Below are 23,095 nucleotides of genomic sequence, written 5' to 3' on the forward strand. Positions count from 1 at the left end.
GATGTGGTGGTGTCCCTGAGTGATGTGGTGGTGTCCCTGAGTGATGTGGTGGTTTCCCTGGGTGATGTGGTGGTGTCTACGAGTGATGTGTTGGTGTCCCCGAGTGATGTGGTGGTGTTCCTGAGTGATGTGGTGGTGTCCCTGAGTGATGTGGTGGTGTCCCTGAGTGATGTGGTGGTGCCCCTGAGTGGTGCCCCTGAGTGATGTGGTGGTGTCCCTGAGTGATGTGGTGGTGTCCCTGAGTGATGTGGTGGTGGTCCTGAGTGATGTGATGGTGTTCCTGGGTGATGTGGTAGTGCCCCTGAGTGATGTGGCGTTGCCCCTGAGTGATGTGGTGGTGTCCCCGAGTGATGTGGTGGTGTCCCCGAGTGATGTGGTGGTGTCCCTGGGTGATGTGGTGGTGTCTACGAGTGATGTGGTGGTGTCCCCGAGTGATGTGGTGATGTCCCCGAGTGATGTGGTGGTGTTCCTGAGTGATGTGGTGGTGTCCCTGAGTAATGTGGTGGTGTCTCTGAGTGATGTGGTGGTGCCCCTGAGTGATGTGGTGGTGTCCCTGAGTGATGTGGTGGTGTTCCTGAGTGATGTGATGGTGTTCCTGGGTGATGTGGTAGTGCCCCTGCGTGATGTGGTGTTGCCCCTGAGTGACGTGGTGGTGTCCCCGATTGATGTGGTGGTGTCCCTAAGTGATGTGGTAGTGTCCCTGAGTGATGTGGTGGTGCCCCTGAGATGTTGTGGTGGTGCCCCTGAGTGATGTGGTGGTGTCCCAGAGTGATGTGGTGGTGTCCCTGGGTGATGTGGTGGTGTCTCTGAGTGCTCTCGTCAAGAGGCAGCTTGCACCAGCCCATTTCTCCTGTTAGCTCCACCTAAAACAGAACCTACTACTAACCAGGAATGGGAGAGGATGTGGCGTAATGGCCAGAGCTGCCAACTTCGGCTCAACATTCTGTGGTTCTGGGCAAATCACTTAATCTCCAGTGCCTACAAAAATGAGTGTGTCCTTAACTGGTACTGATGAAAAGCGCTCTAATTGGTTTGAGTTCACGCTACAAGCACCAGTGTTGATGATTAAGTGCCGGTGCTGAGCACCGGAAACCACTGCCTCAAATTAAGCACTGTGAAGGACAGTGCGGTAAATAGAAGAGAAGGGACAGTGAAAGGTTGCAGGAATGAGGCAGAAGGAGGGGGGATGAAGTAAAGAAAAAGAATATAGAGGAATATAGGAAAGAAGTGAAACAAGGAGCTTGAGTGAGATATCACTCAGTGACATACATTCCTACAGCAAGCTGATCCCTGGTGCTTGGGGGAGAGTGGTGACTAGAGACAGATTGAGGGGGAAGTTGAGTAATGGGCGGGGAGGGTGTGAGAGAGACAGGAGAAATAAGAGTTCAGATAGACAGTAGGTGCATGTTTGAAACTGTAGTAAGATTGCTCTGGCGGTGACTCCTATCCCACAGCCAGCAGATGCAGAGCGAGGGTGAGGAAAGACAGCAGGCATCACCAGCAGAGAGAGAGGAAGAGGACCTCGTAGGAGGAACAGGGAGAGGCTTGACGGGTGAGAAGAGACAGTGAGGAAGATAGGCCGAGTAGTAAATGAAACTTAGTCACAGAATTCTAGAGATTTGCGTATACATTCATCCATTTGCTAAGCAGGAGAAACCTGGATTTAGTTAATTTATTCATGCAGCACTGATGCTGCCTGAAGATTGTTTCTAAGCCCTTCGTGAGGGGTTACTGACAACAAGGATTATAGAAGAACTGGAGGTAGGATCTGGGCATCCCTCGCATGTCTTGTGCGCGATTTCACTTCTTGTGAAACATGTGCTGAATACCATAAACAAAGCGGTGTACTTCAAGAGGAGTTCAGCTTGCCTGATGCACGACTTCACTGTAACTACTCGTACAACAAAGGAGGGCGGCAGGGAGTGCAGGGTGTGATGTTACCTCCTCTGTTGTTCAGCTTGAATGAGCGCTGTGTGCATTACAATGAAAAAAAAAGCCTCAGTGCAAAAAAAGTACGTGTGGAGTTTGTATAAGGCACCTATGAGGAAAAGGCATAGATGATATAAACTTCAGCGCGAGGAGCATTGTAGAAATTGCGTTCTGGCCACAAAATCCTTTTTGAGGGCTGGAAAGTATAACAGGGGTGGGGGGATTGAGACGTTTTGATAGCCAGCATAGGATTTAAAGCTTGGAGACAATGGAGGGCACTCAACCATGGAAGGCACCGGAAAAACACACTGTAGACAATAAAAAAAATATGCCCAAACCGGTGTACTTCAAGAGGAGTTCAGCTTGCCTGATGCACGACTTCACTGTAACTACTCGTACAACAAAGGAGGGCGGCAGGGAGAGCGCGATCTGATGCTGCCTCATCTGTTGTTCAGCTTGAATGAACACTGTGTGCATTACAGTGAAAAATAAGGCACCGGCCAGTCGTGTTAAGAGCGTGACCTCATGTGTCCTCCTATTACCAAGGTAGTTCTGCGTAAGATACTAGTTGAACAAAAAATGGTGTTGTCCTTGCAACGAACGCCATGGTGCATAAAAAAAAGGTTTCACACATTAAACATTTTCGCTTTGTTTAAACAGAGTGAAAATAAAGAAGAAACATAAATGCAGGTGCGCATTATAGACAAACGACCACACGCATACAAAATAAAAAAAATAAAAACCGGCCCCACGCCGTCATTGTCCCGGCTGCGCTTGGAAAGTGAAAGCGGCCATGGCCCTGATTGTCAACAAAGCAGGTTGTTGTGCCAATAAAAACAAGAAAACCGTGCTTAAAGAAAAAAGTGACGTAGTGGTGCCATAAAGGGGAATCATGCAAATGGAAATCAAGAGCCTTAAAAGAGATGACAGTAATTGAAAACAAACGCAGATAGAATGAAACGATGGATGCCATCAGTCATGTAAAATATGCCCTCAGAGAGAAAGTGGCTGCATGCCGTAAAAAAGCTCTTGGCATTGCTGTGGGGAGGGGGGAGGAGAAATGCGAGACACGGCCTGGCGGCCGTGAAAAGTGTGAAGCAGGGGGCGGGGGAGCGGAGCCCTTTGAAGCGAAGCTCTCGGAGGCAGGTGGCTCGGGGAGCAAATTGTAAGCGCGTTCACGAGCACATGCACTCGATGTAATCAGCCTGGTGGTTTCAGAGCTTGGTTTGCCCTCAATACTCTCATCCCTAATATCGCTTGCGCGATTAATAGGGCGAGACCTAAAAATGTAAAAATGACTCCCCCAAACTTCACGGAATCCCTATTCCTGCGCTACTATTCGCAGATTATACCATCTTGATTTTGCAGACGCCTAAGCGTATCCAAAATGTACTGGATGATTTTAATGTGTACTGTAAGGAAACATGTCTAAAAATAAATATTGGAAAAACTAAATATATGGCCATAAAATCCCATAAGAACTTCAGGGGAAACATCAGGGTGGGTGAACAAAAACTAGAACATGTATACATTTTGTGTAGCAAGGTTTTACACTTGATTCATTGCTGTCATAGAAACCACATACTAGTAATTCCACAATGGTCCTCACACAGGGGTCCAGGGCTAATTTTAACATTTTAACAAATATAGTGAATGTATGACCAAACCGATCACACCAGCCTTAGGGATCTATAAATATAAAGCACAGGCGGCTGCCTTATATGGGTCTAAACTGTGGGCACTGGTAGTATTAAACAACTTGCATCCGGATAGAATGAATTTATGAGAAGGATTTTGGGACTACCACTGGTGATACCACTTGTCCGGATGTTTCATGATCTAAACATAAAGCGGATAGAGCATATTGCAATTCTAAACCCACTGCTTTAATTGGATTAGATTATGGACAATCCCAGAGTAGGTGGACTATAGAGAGGGCATTAAGGAAAGTTTCAAACTTGATAGGCACTTAACTTTCCCTTGACTTAGACAAGTTCAGAAATGGTTCAATGAGTTTGGCCTCCATTTCTACTGGACGGAACTATAATCATTGGTGCAAAGTTAAAAGAAAATTCTCAAACAAACATACTGGGGATATGTTTTGAATGCTCTCCATAGTAATTCCAACCTAAGTAGAGTGACAACACAATTCCTTACTGTTAAACAAAACCCACGTTGAAGAGTTCCTTGATACCACCCAACCACACCTGCAAGAATTCTGTACATTCACTTTGGAACAAAACTCTCTAAATCAAGGCCTATACTGCGAAATGGAAACCACAGTGAGAATTATTTTGCACTTTATGAATCTTAGGCCACACTGAAGATATTGCACACATTTTGTTATTTTGCCAGGCATGCAATAGGATGAGGAAGAAATGGATTTGCCCATTATGCAAAAGGCTAGGGTTTAGGAAGCACCAAGATACCGTTAGAGTAATGAAACATGATACAACGCCATATATAAGTTTTAGTGTGTGCACATATGTATTATCAGTAGGATTTGCACATGGCAAGGTGGGGCTGGAGTAAAAATGGCGGGAAGAGAGAGGTGCCCCTCGACAGCACCAATACCACGTCAGGCCCTAGCAGCGGCTTGGCCAATGGTGGGGGGCGGTGTGATGGGGTAGATCCACCGTGGAGCACACAGAAATTGACACAAAAAACGGACTATTTTGCAACAAAAATTGACTATTTTGTTCATTTTTTTTTAAACCAATTTTTCTGTTGCTTCACTCGTAACATGGCCGTCGGCTTATGTTGGGTTTAGTTCTTGCTTCGTTGCACGCTGCCTCCTGCTGGTCATCTCAATGCTTCATTTCTGCCAACTCTGCTCTTCTCCTTCTCCAATTCCTTGTGCTGTACTCTGATCATGGACGTCTGCTAGGCAGCCGCGTAGCTAGGAGGGGGCGGGGGGGGGGGCGGTCCGCCCCAGGTGGCACCATCTCTGAGGCGGCCGCGGTCACGCGGCACTGGAGGACCGTTGCGGCCGCGGCGGCCTTTATAATTTATTTGGGATTCTCTTGGGGGAGCACAGTGTCCCACATAAATAATTAAGGCGGCCGCAACGGACCTCCAGTGCCGCGGCCGCCGCCTGGATTTGCACTGTGCTTGCAGCTGCAGTGTTAAAAAAAAACTTTCAAGCAGGTCAGGGGTGTGCAGGCTGCAGCGCGGGCATGGCCTAAGTCCCGCCCCGCGTTAGTGACGTCCTCGTCAGTCCTCCGGCTCCGACCGTTGTGGTTGTTGCTCCCCTCCCGCCCAGCCGCCCAGCCTCGCTCAGAGTCCTCCAGAGGGGCGTCAATTATTCAGTTCTCGGCTGCAGCGGCCATCCCGGTGCCGGACATCTAGTACTAGGTGAGGCTAAATTGTACGTCCAGAGCCCCCAGTGGGCGCTGCCAGGGGCCGCTTGACGGCGCCCAACCAAGTATGTGGCAACCTTCGTCAGACTCCATGACTATGGAAGTGCCTTCTCAGTGTATTCTTATGGTTGGAGTGTTTGCCATTTATTTATTGCAGAATTATCCTTGTACCTGTGTTAGTACTCTTTTGTAACATACACACGTCACTTTTCTCTTGTAACACACTGTTTGTTACCTTTCACATTTTGTTGTCTTTTGATACTTGCACAAGTGCCACCATTTCCTACGTATAATACACCTATAAAATGAGAAATAAAGTTTAAAAAGAACAACCATGGGAGAAAAGGGGGGTAGTATGTCTAGACAAGTTGAACAAGTGTCTGGTTGCAACGTTAAACACATTGTTCGGTGGGTAGAAGAGATGCTGGGGTGGCTCAAAATCAGGCTGTTTCATTAGCGCATTTTATTAAGTACCACGGAATTATTGCTTTAGTGCAATAAAATTAGGAGACATGAGTACATTTTTCTAATGTTCATTACGTGGTAGCGTACTGCTGTTGTGCTTAAAGTAATAAATCATTCCACGTGCATCAAAGGGTTTATAAAATACACCAGGATTTCTGTTTGAAGAGATGGGGAGTGGATAGAACTATGTGAGGTGCAGGTTGCAGAACAGGAGGAGAATTGTGTCTTATGTGCAAGAGGCAATTTAAAGTAGAGAATAAGAAAGGTAGAGGGAGATCATGCGCCAGTGGATGGAGAGAATGTTCAAATAGGTCTTCAGTATTAGGTATTCAAGGTTTATCTGGAGAATTAATAATATTGGTAATATCATAATTTTGAAAGCATTATGTAATACTAAGTAATGGTATTGTAGGTAGGTTATCGGAGTGTGTAGCAAATGAGCAGGTTGTTAGCTTAGAACAGGCAGCACACTCAAAAATAAATAGCATGGTACATACTGTGGTTTGTCGAGACTTTGAATTGGAGCCCTCATATAGCATGATTGAAGTATCTGGTAAAGCACTCATAACGTACGAGGCACTATACCATTTTGGAATAAAACATATTCTGTAGAATGACTAGCTCCCTTGTCCAGTCTCAACAGGAGTAAACAGGGAATGTGCCATTTTTCCTCCGGCCTTCATTGGGCACCCTGGCAAAGACGTCTTGGGGAGGGCAGATATGAATAAGTGATGGGGGAGCAAGGACTGTACATCCTGATACTGTTGGGCAAGAGATGTGGAGCGGGGCCTAGCCTTGAGAGGGCCTCCTGCTTTGGACAATGTCTGCCTAGCATTAAACAAGCTGTGAGTGGCAGGACAGTGGAATACAATGTGGGCAGTGAGAGAACTGGAGCTTGGTAGATTTTCTCAGTTCCTATTAGTGTCATTATACCTGCTTGAAAAGACTCTTTTGTAACATGCACAGGCCACTTTTCTCTTGTAACACACTGTTTGCTACCTCTCACATTTTGTTGGCTTTTGATACTTGCTCAAGTGCCACCATTGCCTACGTAACGTTTGTTCTTGTGCCTGAGTGTCTGCCATATATTGCAGTATTATACCTCTAATTGTACTTTGTTTTCTCTTGTAACCTGCACACTTGTCACTTTTTCCTCCTGTAATGCACTGTTTTCTACCATTTGTATTTTGTTTGCTCACAATGGTCACTTTTGCCTCATGTAACTTAACGTCTGCTTTTGTAATTTGTTCACTTGCAATTTTCTCCTCATGTGTCATTACTGTTCCTATTGTGAAGCGCTCTGACGCCTTCGGGTAAAGTCTGCGCTACATACAAATGCATACATAAATAAAAATAGGAGCGGCGGTGTGACGCAGCTGACCACCCCATGCAGACTGTCAGGAGGGGCCCATATTCTCCAGTAGCTCACAGATATTCATTCATTGGCCTGGGGTTGAATAGGGACCCCACTCAAGGGTTGTGAGGCCCCTGTATGTTCGCCCCCAGGTGATGTTGTTATGCTGTTAATGCAGGGTGCTGGAACCAGTGTGCGGGGGTTCTCGACGCTGTCCATGTGCAGTCCACAGCTGTGTGGGGTTGCCTTAAAGTGCTTCAAGGTCTTCTCTGCGCTGTTTAGGGAGCTCTCGGTTGCAGTCTTAATGACCAAAGTTGCTTCCTCTAAGAATGCATATTGTCAGTGCACACCTTGGTGCTGTCCTGCCCAGCTGCCCAGCACTGTAACAATCAGAACACCCCATTCACTGTTCCCTCTGCGAAAACTGCCATTGGAGAGCATTGCACACAGAGAATGACACCATTCTCATTATTTCCTGTATTGCAGAGTCTCAGCTTTATTTATTTCAAGTGCCACCGTCCTTTTTCCCCAGCACCCCCCCCCCCCCCCTCAAGGGGCGGCAATCTGAGGGCTAGCCCCGGGCGGCACAAGCTCTAGCTACGCCCCTGCTGCTAGGGTTGTTTACTATTTACTTCCCATCTCATGCTGCCCCCTGCTGGCTGCCTCAAAGTTTGTCTACTCTGCTTTATTAGTTTTCCTAACCCCTTGATCACCTGGACCATGGTCAGCCTGGGTTATTTGCTGTTTGCCTCTCTGCTCGCCTGCTGCCCCCTCCCCCCCTCCGCTTGCCACCTCAACCCCTACTCTGGCACTACACTTCTGGAATGACCTGTGCTAGGCTTTTACCTTAGAGTTGAGGCAAACTCATGGCCACAGAGAGAAAATATAGAATAGAAGGGGGTTCCCCAAGGGAATTACTGATATAGGTAGGAGAGAAGGGGATTAATACAATATGAATAGAAAAAGCAAAAACCCTGCCAAGGTGCATCAGAAGGGTCCCCTAGGGGATCCACAACAATTATAAATGGGGTGACATTAGCTATGTATCAGAGCCAATAACATCAAGGATATTTTGTTCAGTCCATTATTTTTTTATATATATATTTTTTAATTAGATCAGACATTTCTCAAATTCAATACATTCAATATATAAATAAATAAGATTTTGTTGATAAAACTAGAGAGGGAAGGATATTTCACGTGATATTTCTAGGGAAAGGACTCGGCAAGTATCAGTGTTCCACACACTCCCGGACAGACATAAGGAATTCACATACACACATATACTCAGGGGGTCAATCAAATTCACATTCATTCATGCATATCTTTCATACTTGTACAGCGAGGCCTGCAACAGAACGATGGAATTATAGTTGCATGGACATAAGTGCAGATTATGCAGGCAGGTTACATGGAAAAACATTGTCCACAAGGACTAGGGTACTGCTATTCTTAGGAATCACGCCAACGTGCGTTTCGGTGTTGGGCACCTTCGTCAGGGCGGGCAGGTACAACCAGGGAGGGGAACACACGAGAGGGGATCAGTCGATCAGGGATAGAAATTTATAAAACATCAGACATTACGAGGAGGATTTGTAGTCTCCAAAATTCTGTGGTGAAAAAGATTTCCAACCGAATTAGAGGTTCAGATGGTCCATGGCTATCATGATCCTTCAGTAGGGACTCTTATATGGCTGTGAGTAAATCGTACTTTCTTTCCTATTCAAATCGAGTGGCACTAGACACGGTCGCCTTAGTTAAGTACTCAGATAGTCGCAAGATGTGTTGACGTTCATCGGCCCCGTGCGAATACAATGGAGACTTATAAGTGAACGAATTTACTGCCGCGCCTGGAGAAATGGCATGCCGAACCGCTGATTTAGGAATTGCTGCGGGAGATGGTCTGGTAAAGTAGGTTTCCCGAAGCAGATTCCAGGCGATAGACTTCCAGGCTGAGGTATGACGGGCTCTCTTCCTGATGGAAGGCAGAGTCTGATCTAATAAAAAATATATATAAAAAATAATGGACTGAACAAAATATCCTTGATTTTATTGGCTCTGATACATAGCTAATGTCACCCCATTTATAATTGTTGTGGATCCCCTGGGGGACCCTTGTGACGCACCTTGGCAGAGTTTTTGCTTTTTCTATTCACACAGAGAGAAAATAGTCTGTCCCCCATACTGATGATGTTTGTTCCCATTTAGTACACTTTCTTTCTTTGTCTACTTCCTTTGCTCCTATCCCCTCTTCAATGAATCTCTCCCCTTGCCCGCTACACCGCCTAGCCCCCTGTCCTTTTGTGCCCTTTGACTAAGCGCTCCTTCTCCCCTTGTTGGGGAAAGATCCAATATTTATACTCTGGAGTCTCAGCGAACCCACTGAGAGAGTCCAAAGCGCTAAGGGAGTCACTCACATTTGAGGAGTGGTATGGCACCCCTTGCCAAAGCACTCCCTCTCCCCTTTTTGGGGAAGTATCCAGTATGTAGGCCTTGGAGTCTCAGAGACCCCTCTGAGAGAGTCCACTGCGTATAGGGAGCCTCTCGCAGCAGAGATGGGGAAATGATACCACTCCCCCTGGGATCACAGCTTACTGGACTTTGGACGCAGCTTTGACTCGTCGACCGGTTTGTGTCCCCTTCACCCTCCCTCTCCTCTTTCCATGCTGTGTCTCTCACCCTCCCCTCCACTTTCTCTCCTTCATTCTCAGTCTCCTACCCCCCTCCCCTGAATCTCTCTCGCTTGCCTGCCTTTTCCATTATGTATATGTTCTTGTTTGTCTCGACCTTACATGTAACTATGTTGCCATGCTCTAATGACTGTGTAATCTTTGTAACAATGTAACCTGCAACTATGGGCTGATACTCATGTAAAGCGCTCCGATATCTCTGGGTCTAGCCATCGCTATATAAAACCTTTAAAATAAATAATTAAATAAAAAATGTTGGAATGAGCAATATTTTTTTTCTCTTTTAGGCACTGTACAGTTGATGATTGTTTTAGGATACATTTTGTACACAATTCATTATTTTAACTGAACAGAACAAATATAAATTGTGAATTTTATACATATGTACCTTTAATGTTTAACCCAAATAAAGGTGTTGTTTTTTTCTCCATGAATTTTCAATATGGCACATACATAAGGATCTCCTCTGATTCAGATAGCTGAACAAATCTTCTGCAAGAGCTCATGAAAAATACAATTGCCATGGGTTGCTAATATGCAGGTCACGTGGCCTACCATCAGAAGTATATGGCAAAACAACAAAGGAGGAACTAAAGCAAGTGGGCCTTCCATCGGAAATCTACCTTTACATGTTTATGACAAATTTATGGTAACTTCATTTGGGGGTGATCTAAAAGAGAAGCTACAATGAGAAAATCTAAGTCAACAAATTATGATGGGAAAATTACAGGACTAAAAACAGTAATTGAATCTATTGCAGAAGAAATGTTTTTGGGCTTGGAGACATTCATAAGATCAGATGTGATGCACTAGTGAACTCACAGATCAAACCAATTGATTTCCTGAACCAACCAACTTCTTGATTTCTTAACACATACATATTTGTGTTGCTGTTTTATATAGTGCAAACTTGGACAGCGGGTATAAGTGCCCTTGCTTCACATAAGCACCAGATTACATTACACCAGGTCAGACTTTTTTTTAATATATTTAGGCACAGGGAGATTAAGTGATCTGCCCAGAAACACAGAATGATAACCAAATCCCGGGACTAGAACCTAGTTCCCAAGTTCAAAATGCGGATGCTCCAGCTGTTAGGCCACATGTCCTCCTCATCTACTCACTGGAAGTCACCTCTAAATATGGTGGGCGGAGTACCCTTGGTATGACATAGGTAATGTCCTCTGCCATCCTAACAGAAACTACTCCATCCATCAACCTCTAAACCAGGCCCTTAATGTGGTATTGTCTTGACGTACTATAGCATTGAAGTTGAAAACAATTTCAAAGTTAATTAAAGTTTACATCTACCAAACTATATTTTGTACCAATATGCTAATTGCATTAAAGTATGTGGAGGTAAAATACATATAAGTTCCATATGTGCTAGCACAAAAAATGGACAAGGCTGGTGTGTAAAATTCCCCCTCGATTAAAAATTATGCTCAATGTCTTTACAAATTAACCTATCATTCTTGGCCATACACTAACTCATTGTGGTTATTGACTATCAGATGAAAGCAGAGGGCTTGACAATTACAACTTTTCTTTTGCTTCCGTGGTACTAGGTGAAATTATGATGGTGCCTCTTTCATATCTCATTCTTGAATTTTCAAACAACATAGCTCAGGGACAGAGGACTTTAGTCCTTAGCTGGGCTCCATCATTGTAACTGATCTATACTTTGGACAATCGACAGGCAAGGTGTACATCTCCTGTTCCTGCAGACTTTAAGGAGTGACTTAGCTTTTGTACGAGCTTACTGCTAACCTCATATATCTAATGGCGTATTTGTTGGGCCTAAAGGTGCAACAGCAAATGCCAAGATCAGGATATGTAAATCAAACAAGGCCTTGCACAAGCAACACAGTTGAGCACATCCAGTGTCCTCCATATAACAAACATTTACATGTAGCCTTAGACTACATGCTTTTTGTGCACGGAAAGATTCTTAAAAAACAGCAGTGATGTGGCAACTCAACAAAGAAGGAGACAGACAAAAGAATAGAGAGTCGAGCGGCAGCTACTAGGAAAAGTGTTAAGTCTAGGCTATGATACGGAAGCTAGCAACTATACAACGTACACGTTGCATTTCTTTGTCTTTACAGTTTCATTGTATGGTGTGCTGAACCCCTTAATACGCCACATGCTACAGTCATTTGGGGTTGAATCATGTCTCATCATATGAAAGTAATCAACACTTCCTTCTGGTGAGGCGTCTTCCGTCAATATGTCCCTGGAAATGTATTCCATAGCACATATGATGGCAACTGTATGTGATGGTATTTGCATGGTGCAAATCTAACTAAGGAGAGCAACTGAGTGCGTGTTTAGAGAGGCTGGGAGATTATTCGAGATAATATACTTTCAATGGGGCTTTATACGTTTGCCTTGCATGGTATGTCAAATATACAAAATTTTAGGCGTGGTATTCATTTATAATTTAGCGGAAAATGCATGCTTTTTAATTAAGTGTACAGGTGGAGTCACAATCCAAGTCGCCACGTCCCACAGTCAGTGACGTACACACAAGATCACATCTCCGCTCGCCAGGGACAGCATCTCCTTTCACCAAGGGGTTGGCCCGAGATCCTTGCCCCACCATGGATACAACTGCACCAAAGCAGGAAAAGGACAAGAAGGAGGGGACTGACTTTCATATCAACAGCTGCAGTTAAATGTCCTTTGACACACATCCCTCTACAAAGAACAAAACACTGCGAGCCTGCTATCATTAGTGGGAGAGCAGCACAACTCAATCAACACAACCAAATACAAAACATGTTTTTACATTCAGAACAAAAAGAACAGAATGTGTAAAAAACAAACAGGAGGCAAGGACAAGTTCACGCTGCTGACATTTTTATCCACGTGATAATAGCTCTGCCTCTCCGTGGCGGCCTGTGCAGAAGAAGTTACAAGGGTTCTGAGGATATAATCCAACAATCACTGACGGGTCAACAGGAGGTCCAAAAAGTGACCTTGAGTCAGTACGATGAACGGGGATACAGTGGTTTTCGATGGAAAGATGAGAAACATGGCTGTGATCAACAAAAGCTACATCCTCCTCTGCTCATGAAATAGTTTTATTAATAATGCAGTGAAGACGCTCCAAGTACAATTGGTAAATACATGAATACTAAATCCGGATACCTGGAATATGCTTATATTTATTAGATTATTTGTAGCAAGCTTCTGAGGAATTGCTGTAACCAGATTATTTTGTGCTAGGTAGAAACATTCACTTGCCTTTATATTAGTCAGTGTTCATCCAAGCTGCGCTGCTAGAACGTCGCACTCTATGGTCACACTAGTCTACCCTTGCTTTAGAAATGAAGTAGATATACAGTCACACTCATGCCTGAGATGAGGTGACCAGTAAGGATGCTACGACGCTCCATGCGAGCAGGAAACTGTCCAGTCCTAGAATTTGATTTGACAACCTACTGTATTCTGGGAGTTTTTCCTTGGCTGGCTTCAATTGGACCAGCGCCTGGCACACCTAGAAAATGGAGGACTGAAAGTGTGGTTTTGCACTGACTCGAAATTAGGAGGCAACCCAAAATGGAACTTTTTGTAGAAGATTAGTTAAATGCCAAAAAAGAGTAGACTCTGGCACACTGCAACTGGTATAAAGTGGTGCTCGACGCTGTCACTGAAGCTGGTATGTAGCAGTTAACATAGTTACAAAGCATAACAAATAATACCAACCCTGCTCTGAAGTATCTGATGGTTAACTTGCACATGGTTCAAGCATACCAACTGCAGAAAGAAGTCCAGGTTCACAACAGATACCAGGCTGAGAAATAGCACAAGAGTGATGTGCCACTAATAGTACAGAACTACGGACCAGGTGGGTTGTTATATTGGTCGCAAAAACTGGTCACAATTTGTGATAAGTATTTTTGCAACCAGTATTGAATTTTTAAAAACTACCTGTATTTCAATAGGTAGGTTAAAAAAAAATCAGAATTGGAGGGGGTTGCCGTCCAATCTGCATAACTAATATCCATTAAGTAGGTTGCAAATTGCTACTCGCCCTGTGTAAATCCCGGTTGCAAATCAATATTACACCAGATACCGAATTGCAAATTGGATGGAATGCCCATTGCACCCCCCTACCAAATTTCAATTCTGTATCCACTTCTGAACTCATTATGGGTGACGATAAAGATTTACAGATTCCCAAAAGGGGTTTAGAACTTGCCAAAACTATTTTTAGCAATCATAAGTGCTCTGAATTTGTAAATAAGTCTTTGGAACGATTAAAATGTTTGCGCATCTGGCCCTTTGTCCTAACATAGTTTGAGTCACATAACTATGCCCACACATTGCCAGAGGGAAAAGTGCCACTCACAGCTGATCAGTACGAGCATCGAAGAGAAATTATTTGCAAATTTACTGAATTACATTTTTCTCTCTAAAGTCAGGGTAGAAATGTAACTCTGTGCTCAACTGCTCGCGGCTTACTAGTGCAGAAGAGTGCATGGGGCTTGCAATACGAGCAGTGGACTTTTCTGTTCCCTCTCAAGTATGTGTTCTACTTTTCTTTGTGCCAGCCTACATTAGGCAGGCGTACAGCTGGTGGTTGTGTGGCAGGCCAAATCTTGCTGAGTTCCTTTGTGACAAAGGAATGCAGCAAGATGTGCACCAGCCACACTGCTTGACATGCATCTGAGCTCACATTTTACACCAGGGTCTTTAATAGGTTAAAAATGCAAACTGCACTCACACTGCTCGGTTTGCGAATTAACTGATTTGGTTAGGGCATCCATGCTGGACACAATATGCACATTTATACACCATCTGTTATGTCACAGTAGGAGAAAATATTTTTTGAGAATATATTATAGGCCAGACCTTGTAAATGCTGTGCAAAAAGTGCTTTTCTTCAAGTTGTAGGTACAGTTGGCAAATATGGCTGAAAAAAATGGTTTGGCATTTAATTGTCTTCGAGAATTAAAAAAATCCCATTGACAGAATAACCACCAAAGTGTGGAAGGCCCCTGTTGCAATGGATTTTCTGTTGTGGTGTGACTTTAAACAACCGAATGACACATGTAATGTTTATTTAATGTTCTCTCGAGGAAGCCTTTCACTCAACATAGCTATTTTATATGAAAGCTGGACAAGTCACCAGGTTTTTTCCCCACATAGTGGAAATTATAACTTTACGGCTGGCGTTATTACCATACCAAACATGGCAGTGAAATGAAGGGGCGGTTCACTTTACATCTGTTCTTCCGTGTGTTTACTTTTCCACACTTCTGTAACCTCACTGTATATTCTAAGAATAAACATCTGAATTTAAAGGCACGTGCATGTCAGGTCACTGTGTTGTGCACTTCAGTGCTGTTTAAAAGATGGTAACAATCTGTCAGGGTCTTTTTAAAATGGGAACGGGCATAATTACACTATCTTTCATAAGACTGAAAAGCACTCTACCTCGACTTCACCAAGGCTGCAACATTATCCCTTTTCTTTTGAGCACTGGTTGTTGCCTAATTGAGTAGTGCGGATTACCATGTTTTTTTCCATTTGCGAGTTTCAGACCAACCATGTAATTTAAAGTATGTATCGTCAAATGTGGAACAAAAAGACAACTTTGTTTAAATTACTACCTTTGCTACCGTCAGCCCCCTGCTTTTTTTCTTCAAAACGATAATTACTTCATCTTCTGTACAAGCTGCAGGGGCTTCCAGGACATTCTCTGTCGGTTTGTCTGCTTTATGAACTGCTGGGAGTCGTGTTTTGATGCTACCCGTATGCCAGCCATCACTGTGACTGCCAGACGTAAACTGTACAGCCGGTGTAATCACCCGGGGCAAATAACACGTCTTGTTTGTGTGACAGGCTTAAAACATGTGGAAACAGGACTGAGCACGTCACTTCACGGCTCCTTGCAAATGAAACAGGGCACAGACGCACCGGAGGAAGAGCGCACACCTCCCTGCATCGCAAACATATTGAACCCCCTCCATCCCGCCCGTCCTACCTGCCCCATGCTATAAATGTTAATGTTCGGAAAATCCAACACCCACGTAACTATAATTCTTCTAGCAACACATAAGAACTCAAAATGACTGAAGTAAAATTTTCACCAAAAACACTCCAAAAAGCAAGATCTGTGTTATGATTTGCCCGAACATGTACAATCTCAATCATCATTTTTTTCACAACAATTCAAAAGTAAAACAGACAGGCAGGCAAATGTTAAAGGCTTCACAAAAACAACCATGTCTCACGGACACCGGAAACTATAACAACACTGAATTTTTTTTTAAAAAGTCCCTTGGCCCGGAATTCCTATTTTTCACCTCACAACTGCTTTAGTTATGCTTCAATTACGCAGAGGGCCGTGACCCCGGCAGTACACGTTACAGAATCCACGTGGCCTCACAGAACAGCAGCGTACCTTTCTCGTGCCCGGCGCTCGGCGCGCGGCGGTGCAGCACAGGGCCGAGAAGCTCTTCGGTGTTTTCGTCTCCTCGCCCGAGAGGTGATCTTTCATCTCCATTCCAGACCTCGCGCGGCGTGTGAGTTTGGTAAACAGAGTTCATGCGGGTGTTGCAATCCTGCCATGCTCTTCCTCCGCGCACAGAGGGCTGGACATGGCAAGTTCCTAAGGTGGCAGGATACCAATGTGTGCACCTTATCTCAGAGCAATACTGGTTTGTCAAGGGTGTGTGTGAGCGGGTGGGTGTGGCTTAGGTGGCAGTCGGGCCAGCCAAGAGGAACAAATCTCTTCTTACCATAAAAGACCTGAGCTGAGCAGGAAGCGCTTATTCAGCTCTGTTAAAACGTGCAGCACGAGACGAAGAAAAGTGCAAAAGAATAAAATGAGAAGAAAATAGTTGTCGTGCTCAAACACTTCCAGGGTTAAACCTCTGTGAATTAGAAGGTTACAACGAGGGAAATCACAATGGATTGCAAAAACAGCCTAGTCCTAACTTCCTTTTTAAATGAACCAAGCTGAAATTGTTTTAAGAGGGACAAACAAGCCATAATAACTGTGGTTAATTTAAGGTTTCCAATTCATACGAAGGTATGCAGCAAAGCACTCACAGAGGAGTAGTGTTGATTAATTGTTTTTACACCTTTCCTCCTTTTGATCGAATATAGAACATCAAAATATGAAGAAAGGACAGACATTTAGTTTAGTGTTCTTACGGTCTTATAATGATCCTGGACTATAGTGCGAGGAAGACAGAACCAGAAGAAAGGCAGGGATTGGAGCAGAGCATAATGTCGCTGTACTGGGCAGATTACCTGCAAGCAGAGAAGATGCCAGACAGACGGCAGGCCATCCAATGAGGGAGAGGAAAGAGTCGGTCAAAGAAGCCATTACAAAGAACGTTCAGTCACTGAGAGGAGGCAAGAGAAGCCAGAGCAAGACCGTCAAATCAGGGAAGAAGCCAGACCGAGGAATGTCCAAGGGCAGGGCGGCAGCACATTTGCTAGTTAAAGATACCACGACCACCGTCAAATGGTGCGACTGTGAATGGTGGGAGGCGAGGAAGGAAAGAACAGGAGAACCTTCATGGGAAAAGTTGGCTGCACAGAGGGGAAAGGGCATGATATTGGCCAACAATTTTGTAACAAGCATTGGCAAAGCCATTAGGTCTCGCCTATTGGCGACCCATTGACTTTGGCAATCGAGTGGGGGTGGGTAAAGGGGGAGCACATGGGGAGATAAAAAAATGGCTTTTAAAAAAGGTATACAAAGTGGCCAATGCTGGCTGCTTCATAGCGCTATTTTTCCCTTTGGGTGGGTGGGAGGGGGGAGAAGAAAAAGGGACGGAAATGCATGTGGGAATGGAGAAAAACACTGGAGGGCGGGTGGGAGAAGCAAATAAGCACAGACGGGAGGACATGTGGTGGTGAAGAAACATGGGAGTGCAGGTCAGAGGGTTGAAGAAACAGGGAGGGGTTGAGTATAAGTAAAAAAAAAAAAGGGCATTGGCACAACCAGCGTTGACCGGATCATAGCACAGAAATAACACCTGAATCACATCACGAGCAGCTGATGACCAACAGAGGGACACTAATCAGATGTAATTAATCTGTACTTGGTCTGTGCACCATGGAAAGGCCAAGAAGTAACGCATGGCAAGCCCTGCCCAATGTGAAGGCAGTAAAGAAATGTGACAATTATTTCAACAAATGGTAAGGAATGGGCATATTCCAAACCCATTACTGAACAAAAGATCTTTGCAAGCAAGAGCGCATGCAATAGCACATGCTCACACAGGTGACACCTAAAAACAGTATTACACAAGGAAGAACCCAACAGTAGACTTTTCAAGCCTGCACCTCACTCATAATTTAGTGTGATAGGAAGTTCTGTGCAAAAAACCTTTGGCACCTGCCGCTGTTCAGTGCCACTGTAAACCAGATCCTTGATAATCAAAGCATATGGAGGTGCACCAGGTAAAGAAGTCCATTCACGTATATTTTGACAAATTCTTTATTTTTCCATCAATTTTTCTTGTTTCACATACATGGTCCAGCCAACGCGCTTCGTTCCATAAACAGTCGGAACTTCATCAGTGCTCAATATCTTGTGAAAGTGTGTAGTATCCCAGTTAGGTGCCACATCATAATTCCAGCTGTGTGCGCTGGAAAATCAGGTTTCTCACTGGGCAATGCAATGCCTCCCTGAATGTTATCCTGGTCAGTAACAACCTCCTCAGTCTCACGTCGCTCTGTAAAAACGTTCATATTTTTCTGATAGAAAAAAACAATTGTCATTGCTCTTAACAAAGAAAGTCCAGAGTGGCAAAAAAGCACATACAGTGCTTAGTTTGTGCAGTTGGTTGAATGTGGTTGACAACAGCATTCCTTTTAGATTGAGTCTCCCAGGTAGCTCAGTTGTATGATTGTGAAAGGCATAGTGCAGGATTACAAAGAACATACAAGGGATTGAAATCCAGCCATTGCTTACGATCCGTTGGTCTCCTGTCATTCTCATGTGCCTGTTTCTTATTGATGTTCTAGCTTGTCACTCTTGTGTTTGTCCCTCCCATGAAGCATAGCCTCTTTTGATTGTCTGGCTTCTATGCTTCCACTACTTGCTTTTCAAACGCTACGTTTTTCTTTTGGGTTAAGCATTCCATGAAAGTGCATGTTTTTTCCAGCTCTATCCCTTGTGAACTTCTCTCCCCCTGCACTCTAAGTTGTTTTCTGTCACCTGTCTGTTTCTCCCCGCCCCCCTCATGTTGTGCTCACCATTGAGTACTTCCTCCATTGCTTTCTCACTGGTGGGCTTCTCCCCAATCTGCTCCACATTGCTCACTCCGCTAGTTGCTTCTAGTCCCCCCAAGTCCTCAGTGTTGCTTCCCTCATCCCCCTCCTTCTCTCTCACCTGTTGCTTCTCCTCCCAATCCCTGCCCTCCGTATTGCTTCCCCCATCGGCACCCTCTCTCACCCATTGCTTCTCCTCCCCAAACCCGCTCTCCGTGTTGTTTCCCCCACCCGTTCCCTTCTTTTCTCTTGCCCATTGCTTCTCATCCCCAACCTGCCTTCCATGTTGCTTTCGCCCCCCACATTGTTTCCCACCACAAGGACCCTCCATGTTGATTCCCTCCACTCTGGCCCTCCGTGCTTCTCGACCCTACCACCCGTGCTTAAAAAAATTGCTTTTGCGCTACTTATTCTTTTTTTATTTACTGATCTAGCTTAGTAAATACAGAATAAATCTCACTCTGTATTGTAAGCACCAGTTGTGTGTTATGAGCACCTACAAACTGATGCGACCACTGTATCATAGAGCCTTTTGTCTTTGTTTGTTTTCATATGCAATGCTGCACAGCATTAGCAAAACCAATAGGTTCCAAAGGTGGGAACTACTGGCTTTGTGAAAAGCTTGTTTGTGGATTAGGACTTATTTTACATCATCAGAAATTGAACCAGAGCAAAAGGGAGAAAGCCAGAAAATGAAAAAAGAAGGAGAAAGACAAAGCTAGGAACACAGTGACAACGGGAAAGAGCCGGGAGGAAAAAGACCATGGAGTATAGTCTACAGGCAGTCAACTCAAATGGTGTGACTGGATTCTATATCCGTGGTTTCAAGTTGCATCAAATAAAGACAAACGTGTTTGCCATTACGGTAGCCAATTTTTGCCTTTTATTATTTCTAGAGCAAGCCTTATGAACCAACAGACATTTTGCCTTGAGCAAGTCTATCTATGCAATTTCAAGCATGACGCTGAATGTGGTCTGTGATGTGAGTCTGGCATCAGTCTGTAATGAGTCTTTACAGAGCTGGCCACAGAAGAATGAACACAGTGACCCAGTGGCTCTCCATACCTGGATATTGATGGGGTATATGTATTAGTTCTGGAATGTGTGTATAGAACACTGATACTCAGATAATCTAATAGAAACCTGGCCAGGATTGGGTCTGAGCAATGCTTAATTTGGGTCAATAGTTGCAGATGTGGTCAACTGCTCTAATTTTTGAGGAAACTGGTTTATTTTTTATCATTAAACTTTGACCTAAAGCAAGAGAGAGAAAAGACAGAAAAGTTGCAAACAGCAGGTAAATAAAGATAAGACAACAGCGACAAGGGAAGAAAACAGGTACAAAAAAGAACTAGCAAGAGTAAGATAAAGACAGAGTGAGTGTATGGCAGTGGAAGCAAGTGAGATCCGGTGGAATTAATACTAGGCAGCATTGGTACATACGCAGAATCTCACTCTGTAGTCAACTTTTCATTGCACCTCTGGAAATAGCTGGCACCCACATGTTCTTCCTAGTTTTTATTAGTGTAACTATGCTTCTTTTAATTTGATTTTATTGTAAGGAAATCAAAATATGTTCTGTGCTTTCCTGTAATCTAGTACTATTCATTTGCAAGTTGTAAACCAATAAACGAATTCAGATTGACGTAGGTAGTAAATGCACATCCTTCAAACAATACTTCAACAGTATTTGTATGATTGATGCCACTGTAAAGTTGCAGGTCCTCACACATTTAAAAAATATACTGATGGCATGCATATTTTGATGCACACTGCAATATTTGCAGATTCAAATGCTGCCACCGTAGGAATCAGGGTTTCATTATACGAGAGGCTGTCATTATGTTCTTCTAGCAATTTGTGTGCTAGTCGACAAAATCCAGCATACAAATATTAAGAAAAATGACTTTCAAAAGGTTTTAGCAACTGAGTTCATAGAGAACTATAGATGCATGATTTCTTGCAAAGTACCTGTTGTGACAAAATTCACCAAGCCAAACAGCCGCAGCGATGGGAACCATAGAAAAACAAAGCGATGCATCGTTTCCTGAGACCTTCGTGGATGCGATGCGACAGTTCTGCTGCACATAGGGGTGCGGTGCGTCAGGTCTGGTCTGTAGGGGGAAGTGATGCGCTCAATTCTGAGATGACTCCGATCCGCGGGTGATGTGTCGAAGGAAACTTCCCGCACAGGAATGCTGCGTGGAAATCCAGGATGCATCGGTGAATGATGCATGGGGGTCGAGCAGCGCTGCGTCGATGTCTTCAGCCGCGATCCCTTTATGCGTCAATTCATTCAGAGGCGTGGCGATGCTGGGAAATTCTTCTTGCCCCACGGCGTTGCGTCGGGAAACTGCTGCAAGAAGAGAGATGCATCGATTTTCTTGTTATGTTGCTTTCCAGCTCCCAGCAGCAGAAACAACCTCCAGAGGACCCGCACAGTCACAGGCACTTCTTGGCAGGTCAGAACTACCAGCAAGGAAATTCAGGCGAGCTGGGGGTGAAGACTTTGTGTTCCTGAGACTCCAAAACAGGAGGCAAGCTCTTCTCAAGCTCTTGGAGACTTTCCTCAAGCAGGGGACACCGCACACAGCAAAGTCCTTCTCCTTTCCTTGGCAGAAACAGCAACTGCCGTCCAACCCCAGACACCCAGCAGGGGCAGTACTTCTCCTCAGTTTCTCCAGCTCTTCTCCTTGGCAAAGGTTCCTCTTGATTCCAGAAGTAGTGGAAAGTTCAGGGGTTTTAGGTCTAATACTTATACCCCAAAACGTCTTTGTTCTCTCTGTGCAAAGAAGCCCTGTGCCCAGTCAAAACCAGTTCTGGGGGGCACTTTGCAAGTGCACAACAACCTCCATTGTCAGTGTGAGTCCTGGCTCCAGACACACCACAGGGGGCGGAGCCATCATTGTGGAAGGCAGGCACAGCCCTATTCCTCCCATTTGGCTATTCCTCCCAACACTCCAAATGCGTACCATGCTTATTTAGCCTAGCACTGACTCATCCAGACTCTCTGCAGCCACTGCACAGCTCCAGCCCCTGTCATTCCACAGTCAGACAGCCAATACACATCCTAGCAGAGGCACACTGGATGGCAAAGCAGGAAAATACCTACTTTCTAAAAGTGGTATTTTCAAACTCAGAAAGAAAAAAATCACCCTCACTGAAAGATGCATTTTAACATTCTGAGTCCAGGCATACTAAACTTTATGTCTCTAACTTGTCCCAATGGGAAGTTATATTTATAAGATGTTATAAATAAACTCCCATTCTATCCTATGGGGCAAGACAGCCTTTCAATAGTGAAAAACGAAATTGGTAGTATTTCACTATCAGGTCATGTCCCACACACCAGTACATTTCCTACCTTTCACATACACTGCACCCTGCCCAGGGGGTACCTTGGGGCTACCATAGGGGTGCCTTACATGTAGATAAAGGGAAGGTTAGGGCATGGCAAGTGGGTGCACTTGCCAAGTCGACATGGCAGTTAACAACTATGCACAGACACTGCAGTGGCAGGTCTGAGTTACCTTTTAGGGGCTACTCAAGTGGGTGGCACAATCAGTGCTGCAGGCCCACTAGTAGCGCTTGATTTACAGGCCTGGCACACTCTGTGAACTTTACCAGGGGCTTACCAGTAAATCAAATATGCCAATCATGGATAACCAATCATGATAATAATTTACACAGGAGCATATGCAATTTAGCACTGATTATCAGTGGTAAAGTGCCCAGAGTCCTGAAACCAACAAACACAGGTCAGAAAAAAATAGGAGGAAGAAGCAAACAGTTTGGGGAAAACCCTGCAAAAAGGGCCAAGTCCAACAAGCTGTATGCAAACTTAATCGTTCTTTATTCCAAGGTTGCTAAAATACTTCCTTTATATGGTAATAAGTACTTATTAGTAAGTGCTAACGAAATGGCTATATGTGTAATTTCTCATACAGATAGATATATGTGACCTTCCCACAGCACATGCATACCTCTTACATGACAAGCTTGGAAAACCCCCAAACTTGCTTTCAAATTATAGCTTCCAGCTATCCTCGCAAGCA

At 44.4% G+C, this 23,095-nt stretch overlaps 1 protein-coding gene across 11 annotated transcripts in view; it reads right to left on the bottom strand.

Annotated features, from left to right (window-relative positions):
• Window positions 1–23,095, bottom strand: part of KIAA1217 (KIAA1217 ortholog) — a 1,418,769-nt gene that overhangs the window by 813,126 nt on the left and 582,548 nt on the right. The window contains exon 1 of one of the 11 annotated variants that reach the window (XM_086941671.1): window positions 16,213–16,411. The exons of the other annotated variants lie outside the window; for them this stretch is intronic. Coding sequence (XP_086797797.1) covers window positions 16,213–16,314 — 102 coding nt within the window. The 5' untranslated portion in view covers window positions 16,315–16,411. Of the gene's footprint in view, window positions 1–16,212; window positions 16,412–23,095 lie in introns of those variants that run through there. 11 annotated transcript variants of the gene reach the window in all.

The sequence above is a fragment of the Lissotriton vulgaris genome, chromosome 10, assembly GCF_964263255.1.
Source record: "Lissotriton vulgaris chromosome 10, aLisVul1.2, whole genome shotgun sequence".
Lineage (NCBI taxonomy): Eukaryota > Metazoa > Chordata > Amphibia > Caudata > Salamandridae > Lissotriton > Lissotriton vulgaris.